Source organism: Nelumbo nucifera, chromosome 3 (assembly GCF_055504915.1).
Source record: "Nelumbo nucifera cultivar China Antique chromosome 3, China Antique-T2T, whole genome shotgun sequence".
In the NCBI taxonomy this organism is placed as follows: domain Eukaryota; kingdom Viridiplantae; phylum Streptophyta; class Magnoliopsida; order Proteales; family Nelumbonaceae; genus Nelumbo; species Nelumbo nucifera.
In genome coordinates, this window is record NC_142651.1 from 107,475,398 (window position 1) to 107,484,753 (window position 9,356).

Below are 9,356 nucleotides of genomic sequence, written 5' to 3' on the forward strand. Positions count from 1 at the left end.
TCCACATTCCCCAACGCCAAGGTGTACAAACACCAGAGTACTATTCATTTAATGAATCAAAATCCCAAAAGAGGAAAGAAGACCATAAACTGTAGCTAATGGGTTGCTGTCAGTTTCTTATTATTCCACATTTCTATCAGGAAAAAAAAAAAAAAAAACTCATTAATGAACTCCCCAAACCAACAATTTTCTCTTCACAAATCTCAATCATCCGATCTTTAATTAGTTTTACTGATCGCCATCCTTGACTCAGGTACATGATCAAATTCCTAAATTTTTATAAATGGTTCCTGTCTGAGAAATGAGAATTCCCGGTCAAAGATAAAAGCTGGAAAGTTTCTACTTATACCAACTTACCCCAACCAGTAGACCTAATCCTATGAAACCCACCAAACCTTACTACAATACTCGCATTGAAATCAATGCATATTCCTTCAACCAAAAATACAAATATATCCGACAAATCTAATTAATGAAAGCAGAATGCAAAGCCCTGAGGTTCCAATTAATGTTGAACAATATATCTAAATAAATACAAAAATAATGCTAAGAACCTAATTAGCAGGAAACTAGTAGCTCAATATATCTATGTAATAAAGTGAGTTGTTCTAGCTCTCAGGGTGATGTTCATAAGTCAGTAATTAATTGAGAGGAATACATGCCCAGCAATTAACAGAAATGTTTTTTTCCTAAGCACTTCTCATATCCGAAGGGACTATGTCTTGAAGAAGGCCGTGGTCTCTGATAAAAGAAGTTGCAGAAGTGAAAAAACGTCTCTCTGGTACGAAAGTAGGAGCCAAAGAAACACTAGAATTATAGTTGAGAGAAGGTGGTAATAAGTTATGGAAATAGGGTTGCTGCTGTTCTTGAAAGTCATGATGAGGTTGCGTCAATTGCATCGGCGCCATGGCGAAGGCCGCAGCGTAGCTGCTGGAATCCGGAGAGATTCCGGTGGAGATTCCACGAGGCATTACAGGGCTCGGATGTGTGTGCTGACCTTCGTACGTTGTCACGACAATGGTCGGATCATCCGACGATCTCTCCACTCTCTTCTTCACACCACATGTGGCAGTGGTGCAACGGTAGTAGCTCCTGTAATATACAAAACCAGAACCAGAAAAAAAGAAAAACAAAAAGCACAGTTAAAGATAATAATAGCCAGCGAAAAGCAATAGCGATCGTCTCCGCCATGTACCGATCCAGTTCCCCACCGAGGAAATAAAGATTTGACACGATAAGAAAATCAGGAGAGTACCTCGGAAAGGGGCTGTTCTTTACTGCTTTTTGCCCGTACTTTCTCCATCTATACCCGTCTTCCAGATGATCAACCTCGCTCTTCGTCATGAAAGCAAATCTCGGCTCTTTCTGCCGTTTTTTATTCTTCTTGTTGGATTTCAGTCTGAACCCACAGCGAATAAAACACAATATTGATCGTTTCAAGTATATAAATTAAGATGAAATTACGAGCTAATAAAACTAAGCTAAGAAATTAAAATTCGTTCAGTGTACCAGCTGAAACACTTACTGGTTCTTAGTCTTCTCCTGCTCCTCCTCTTCCACTGCTTTAGACTGTTCATCATTTGCTGCTTCAGTCGATGATGACGAAATGGAAGAAGAGTTGGGCGTTGCAGGCAAATTCAATATATCGGAGGAGTACTCCCCGACTGACACTATGGGTGGCGGTGATGGCATCGAAGGTTGCTGTAGTAAATCGAACATGGATGGGGTAAAATCTTGGACTCCCAACAAATCCATGAATCCTAGAGACCATTTTTCACCTCCGAAAGGCGTGTCGAAGATGCTGGATAAAGCGAAGTTGGTGGGAATCTGATCCGAAAACGCCGTAACTGCTGCTCCAATGGAATTCTCTGTCTCCATTTTCTCTGCTTTGTGCGCCAATAATCGATCAAAAAGAGATGAAATTAATTCATCACCATCTCTATATAGCTCCTTGTGGGTTAATTGTTGTTGCTTTGCATAGTTGCTCTTGCTTGCTGCTAGTGTGGCTGTTGATCTCTCTCTCTCTCTGGTTCTCACTTGTCAAAAATCTTGTTGGGAGTCTTGGGACATGGGAACGAGAGATTAATTGAGAAATGGGAAAGAATGTTGTTGGGTTTTTATTAAGGTGTGAACATGGAGGGAGAAAGGTTGTGAAGACAGGTTGGCTAGGTTGTCCAGTTATATTTGACCGGCGATCAACGGTCAACCATATCTATGGACACCGTAATGGGGAGGTGGCAATGAATGCAGGAGGAGGAGGGTGGCGCCCACATGGTCTCGACTCTCGCTCTCGCTGGTCGACGCTTTCATACACACAACACACGCATTCAACTGCTCAAGTTCGGCTGGATTACTGAGTGAGTGTGTGAAGTGTGAACGCCTGAACGCGTTTCGGTGACTCTTCGGGTTGATTTTCGGCCTAAAAGCTGGAACTGGATATATTACCTCCACAATCCTCACTCCTCTCAAATGTGAAATCTGAACTGAATGATTGCTTTCTCCAATCCAAAGATTCTCTCATTTTCCCTCGGCTTTTCCTTTCTTTTCTTTTTCTTTTTCTTTTTCCTTTTTAGTTTTTTTATCCTTTGGGGTTTTTACTTTTGTTAGTTTGGATGATAAGGTAGCTTGCGAGACAGGATATAAAAATGTATTTGCATGTACTAACGTGCATAGATTGGACAATCTTATGAATTTTGCATTGCATCTGCATGCATGTGCTACGTTATATCTTATTAGGGTAAATTACAGATTACTACCCTCTATTTTGAGATAGTGCCTATTACTCTCTTAAATTTTCATTTGTAACAAAGACCCCCTTCAATAGCAACTGAGCTCACATCTGTGCCCCACAAGGCACATCCACACAGCACATCCCCACCTTGTATTAGGAATATCTCTCAGTGATGTCTCATCATCTCCCGTACTGATATCAGGAGATGTTCCCAATACAAGGTGGAGATGTGCTCTGGGGCATTGTAGGGTGCAGATATGAACTCGTTAACAATTAATTTGAACAAGATTTGTGTGATTGTGTAAACATTTATAAATTCCCAAATTATCCTTTTTCTAACATTTTTTAAACTTTTTTTTTACTGATTTTCATTTGTTATTGATTTAGTTGATATTAATTGCATGTTGTATTTGTTGAAATTGGAGGTTCTTATAAAAGTTTTATTTGTTTCTTGGTTTTTTGTTGCAATTTCTCAAATGGATATTTTGGTAAATTAATTTCTTCCACCACTCAACTTAATGGAAAGGAATTTTTGTTGTAATTCGAAAATTTAAGATGATAATTGCCACTAGCCTGGAGTATAGGTATAGGGTATAGGGTATAGGGTAGTATTATGTAACTTACCCTTTCATTAATAAAATTGATATCTATGAGGCATCTGAGACGCCCAAATAGGTCAAAGTATACCAATCAAACGAATCAGGTTGATTGATCGAGAGATAACAATTATATTGTATTTGGGAAGAGTACAAATAAAAAAATATTTGGTTTAATAAAGATGCAAAGCTGATTTGATTTTGCATTCTTACCAAATGATATGATAGATATAAACACAAATATAACCAAATGCCTCGGAGGAAATTTCCAGGTAGAGTGAGAAGGGCATTTCAGTAATCTCCTAATCCTGGATGGTGCTTTATGTTGTTAATTTACCTAAAAGCCTGCGAGAAATGAGCCAACGAGCGTATGGGTCTGGGTCTGGGTCTGGGTCTGGGGGAGATGGATTTATCAGTCACGTCCCGTCTGTCTGCTAAAAACCGAAAGAGGGAAAGTAGGGGGAAAAAGAGAGAAAAAAAAAAAAACGTGTGAAATTGGGGCCGGGTATCCGAAACCCCGTGCCCGTACAGAAGTCGGTGAAAAGAATGAAGAAAATAAAAAAAGCATAATTAGCATTGAATAAAATTAATAAATATATTTCTACTGAAACTAATAAAAAAGGAATAGTACGTTACGTGTGAAAGAAGCTCTGGTGTTCTGCTTATCTGACACGATTTTACTACACGTCACTGAACTCGGTTTCCATTCGCCAAAATTTTAAACAGTTGGACGGGAGAACGGGGTTGTGGGACCAATAATAACGTCCCACGCCAGCAATAAAGTGGACGTGGCCCACCATCACTGAATTTCTGGATTCACCGCCATTTATTACCGGCGTAGCAGCCCGCGCCGTGACACAGTCATCAAATTCAGTTAATTCCCGTTCTCATTTGGCAGCACCACTCCTGTGTTCACCTCCTGTTCGCTGTGCCATCAGAAACTCCCCTCCCAATTTCCACAAAGATTGAAACATAAAAGAGAGAGAGAGAGGTAATGATGATTGATAAGTGAGGCTACCACTACCTGAGCTATATGCAACATACATCCGCGGGGGGTAGCATCATATGTGATTTACAGAGTATATGAAGTAAGAGACTAAGTAGATACCATGATCAGAGTTTTTATTTACAGAGAATCTCCTCGCTGTTATTTGATTATTTGTATTCACCTGAATCTAATTAAATAAAAGAAAGCATACAAATACATTGATAGCATGAAATCTGGCCACACATTGGGAATATCTTTTATATTTTATATTTGTATGTTTGAATAATGGAGAGATATTCTTGGTGTGCAATTAGATGCCGTGCTGTTAGCAATATATTACGGTTTTTGCTTTGAGGAGCCTGGTCACTTACTTAATGCAATAGGATTCTTTACAAGCAAAAACTTTATAACTCTTTGAAAATATGGGAAATCGGTATCTAACTATAAATTTAACATACATGTGTAGAATATATTTTATAGGAGATCCGGCTCTCACTTAACAACTATTTATGCAAGTTCTGAAAATTTTATAGGCATGATATGATGAATGGCAAAAGGGCTGCACCATCAATACTGGATGATTCTGATCTCCTCCTACCCACAAGAATCCTATTCGCACCTACCCACATGATATTACAACTGTACATTGGGAACATCTCTCCATAAATGATAACATGCAGATATTGGAGATGTTCTCAATATACAGCTGTAGTGAGGCATGATTAGGTGTGGGTAGGAGATAGGGATGACAATTTTTCCCATCTTCGATGGGGACTCGACCTCCCTGACCCAATGGTGTCGGGGATGGGGATATTTTTGTTGGGGTGGGGACAAGAACGGGGGTTAATAGGAATCTCCGATCGAGGTTAGGGTCGGAGATGGGGATTGAGGTCTCCAACCCGCCCCAACCCTGATTATATATCTATATATATTTAAATGTTATTTATATTAACTAAATATATATATATATATATATATATCAAAATATATTTAAAACTTTTATTTATTTTTCAAAAAAAAAAATACTATTATCTAAAAATTTTGGAAACTCGGCTCCCACAGAAAATCCATCCTCATTGGAGAGCGGGGATGTAGGACAAAATTTATCCCCCACAGGAATCGAAGACAAGAATGGGATTCATTTCATAATTGGGGGCGGGGGCGGGGATCACATTGAAATTCCTAGTAGGAGATCAGAGCTCACTGGGGACACCTCTATTGATGTCGTCGAATCAAATTCCCTCATCACGATCCAAGTCATCTAACAGCCTAAATGCCCAAGTTGGAAAATAAACAGTCATTGGAGCAAATCATGGAGTTGTGGACCTAAGTCATGGGCAATTAAGATCCAACATTTCTTCAGGGAAGCCAATCAACTGTCTCGATTAGCTATTAATGATGCTTATGGCACTGGTTACTGCACACCATATCTATCATAAAAATTAAATTACTATATTTTGTCTTTCCCGCATTATAGATTTTCTCATTTTATTAATATATACATGCTTATAAAGATAATATTTTGATACAACAGTAACCTTGACTCAATATTTTAAAAATTGACTTGGAATGGTAACTGTTTTGACCACTCATTTTTGGGTCAATGGTTCGACTGTCGGATCTGAATGGATTAATCTGTGATATTTTAAAAAAATAAAAAATAATTAAAATAAAATAGCAATTTAAGGTGAAATGGAACCAATACCTTTGACTGGTTTCCGGCCAGGCCAAACCGCCCAACCATATGGGCCAATAACAGTTTGGAAACCTCGCTTTGACCAATAAAATTCTTTATGAATTTTGATGAATAACAGCTGATTGATTATCATTTTTTTTAATACCGGTTGAATAATTATAATTTTTTTTACAATACCATATTAGTACGTATCGATCCGTACACTAGTTAAAAAAACTCCAATTTAACAGTGTTTATTAAAAATTGACTAATGAGTTTGGGAGGTTGAGAAGGGACAAAAATAAATAAATAAAATATTATTACTCTTTTTTCAGCTTTGGTGTGAGAAATAATGAGATCACATCAGTCCTCACAGCGCGTGCCCTACATGCATTGAGAATATCTCCCGTGCGTACTTGTCATCGGGAGATATTTCCAATACACGGTTGGGATGTGCTGTGGGGTGCCATGTGAAGTCGAACAAAAAAGTAAGTTGGCATTGTCTAAACTCAAAGGCGGTTCATGGTTGGAAGAAGAATGCAGTGATCCGATCTCCAGCGGGAGTTGGAGTCAAAACCAAAGGCCCAAAGCCCTAAGTTTTAGTGAACGTAGAGTTTTCTCAACTCTCAAGTACGTACGTACCGGCGGAGGATGCCCCACTGGCCCAGTGGCTACTGGCTAGCAGTTGGCTACGGATGGATGGTGGTGTCCCGACCAAACACCATGCTGGTCTGTCCTGGTCAAAGCTCCCAACGTTTTCAAGTTTGAACTTTGAACTGAAGAGTGTGTGTCTTTGTTTGTAGGAAAAGCTAACGTGGGTCCTCGGTCCACGGTCCACTACTCCAGTGTTCGTAACTTAATATATATGGTCCCCCTTTTTACAATTAAAGCTAAGTATGAAAGAGGGTGAAGATCATCATATTCATACTATGCATGATTCTCTATATGAGAGTTACACTTCTTCTACTCGTGCTAGTACGATAATAAGAGACTTAAAAGCTTTTCTGCCTTTATATTTATCGTGAAAGATAACATCTTCCCTTGATTAATTTTCTTTTACCCCAATTAAATTGCAGAGTAGACAGCAGTAGATGCTGTAAAAATTGACAAGGAGAAATTAACGAGATCGACTCCTATCAGGACAAATTTGTGCCTACACTTTTCTAACAGCCTTTTACAACTTTGTATTTGAAATATCTTTTCATGAAATAAAGCACACAAGTACGATGATATTTTTAATGTAAGGCAGTAAAAACTGCCCGAATGAATTTTGCCCTGAATGAATCCGAACTTGAAATTAACATTTATTCACATTTGAAAGTGGTTTGCTATACATGGAGCATTTAGGGCAAACATCGACCATGCTCAGTCAAAAGGGTTATTTGATGCCATTAGACTTACCCAACCACAAAATTGTATTTAATATTTATGTCAAAGGTATTGATCACACTGTCATAGGCTTCTATATAAGTTAGCCTGACAACATGAGAGAGAGAGAGAGAGAGTCCACTATAGTGGCAGTTGGTTTAAGCGTGACTGACTTGACTTGAATAGGAAAGATGGAGATTGTTGACTTTGAACATCAATCAACAAAGTTGTTAATAGAATTGAAGTGAAGAAAGAAAAAGACAGCTTCTACGTGAATTGAAGCAAGAGATAATTTCCCAAGTCGCTTGTTTATTATACATTTTCTTTATAAAAAAGGATTAGGCTATGATATCAGATGAATCAATCAATCATAATCCATCAATCAATCGACATCATAAAAATAATAACCAATCAGATGAATTTTCATCAAAATTCACGGAGATTATAATTAATCAAAACCTTTCTAATACCATGTTTTTCCAGCATCATAAAATATCCCTTTAAAAAATTCACATTGAAAGATATCTTCTTTCTAAGTTTTGATAGATATAATAAACGATGAGGCCATATTTGAAATTAAAAGCAGGGATGAATGAGGAGGATGGCACATGACATAAGTGGAAGTCAGCAACTCTATATAATAATAATGCAAGGTTTTCCCGCAGTCAAATACAAAAAAAAAGGACAACATGATTTAATATTTTGCAGGCAACGACAAGAATCAGCCTTGGATAACGTCGAATCCGCCTTCCACTACTGTGTTGTGTTTATCCCATTTAGGCATTTATTTATTTATTTTTCATTTTATATTCTCTTGATAAAGGCTAAGCGGTGGTTAATTTATTAGATGAGAAGAAAGGCAGCAGAAGGTCCAAAATTTTATGTTATTGAAGAGACACGGATCCAGGGAAACGACTGTTCCAAGCGTTTAATTACCTTCAACTTCTTTTTCTTTGTTTCCTAGTAAATCAGAATGTCAGCAGTCAGCATAGTGAGAAAGAGAGAGATGGGTTTTGTGTTTTGGGTGGTGGGACAAGACATGACAAAGGAAGCAGTGGGGGCCCATGATGGAATGAGGCTAGGTCTCACATATTAAACACGATCACGGGAGGGAGGGAATCTAAGGGATTAAAAATACAACGATGGTGATGATCCCAACGACGTTTGACTTTGGGAAAAGTCTCTGTTAGACTTGACTGGATAGTGGGTCTTGATGCCCTTGTCTCTTTGCCATTTGTCCATATGCTCTGCCTCTTATATTCTGTGTACAGCCAGTTCCAGATAATATATATATATATATATATATATATTATATGAATATGTCTTCTTTTCCTTGTTCAACATCTAATAGCTAGTAATCATGCATGATGCATCTTTCTATTCTCTCTAGTCTGTGTGCCAAGTCTTGACTCTCTTGAAACATTACTCAAACACCTTTCACTCCATTCTTCTTCATACATGGGCTATGTATAAGAGAGGTGGTTGCTAGACTTTCTTTTCATGTGGATAATTGGATATGGGCCTCTCACACACTCTTTCTCTCTACTTAATTATGATGTATTAAACTTTGGGCCTTGGACCATCCCAGAGTTGGACTCTCTACTGGGAAGGCTGATACAAGAGCACATGAAAAATACCAGGAATCAATAAGCTGCAGCTTTGAGACTAGAAGATACTTTCAGCACAAAGATCATGTGATTAGTCGATCTTGTCGTGGAGCAGCGCTAGATGCCGTATGATATGAATTCACTTACCAAACGCCCCCCCATGCTGACCATGTGTCGCTTTGTTGGGTGAGACCCACCGAGAATTGTTTCAGTAAAGAAGCTTCCTGTGGTCCTACCATTTTCTCCACTGGAACAAGAATTCAAACGTTGAAAAGAAGCTCCCCGACAGTTGGTCTGATTTATGGTGGTGGCTCCAGTCAAATTCAACCATGGAATTTAATCCGCTCTTCTATAAATCTATTTCAGTGAAACATCAACATGTTACACAGCA

At 38.4% G+C, this 9,356-nt stretch overlaps 1 protein-coding gene across 1 annotated transcript; it reads right to left on the reverse strand.

Annotated features, from left to right (window-relative positions):
- Positions 1-433: 433 nt before the first annotated feature.
- LOC104598751 (WRKY transcription factor 23) lies at positions 434-2,100 on the reverse strand. The gene is made up of 3 exons (XM_010260939.3): positions 1,526-2,100; positions 1,256-1,399; positions 434-1,092 (listed from the first exon to the last, which is right to left on the reverse strand). The coding sequence occupies exons 1-3, from the start codon at positions 1,876-1,878 to the stop codon at positions 690-692; spliced, it is 900 nt and encodes a 299-aa protein (XP_010259241.1). The 5' UTR covers positions 1,879-2,100; the 3' UTR covers positions 434-689.
- Between the last annotated feature and the right edge of the window lie 7,256 nt (positions 2,101-9,356).

Coding starts and splice junctions, on each gene's coding strand:
- LOC104598751 (XM_010260939.3), bottom strand. CDS start 1,878: ATGGAGACAGAGAATTCCATTGGAGCAGCAGTTACGGCGTTTTCGGAT. Junction 1,400..1,525: donor CAGGAGAAGACTAAGAACCA/GTAAGTGTTTCA, acceptor CTGTGGGTTCAG/ACTGAAATCCAACAAGAAGA. Junction 1,093..1,255: donor AAGAACAGCCCCTTTCCGAG/GTACTCTCCTGA, acceptor TGTATATTACAG/GAGCTACTACCGTTGCACCA.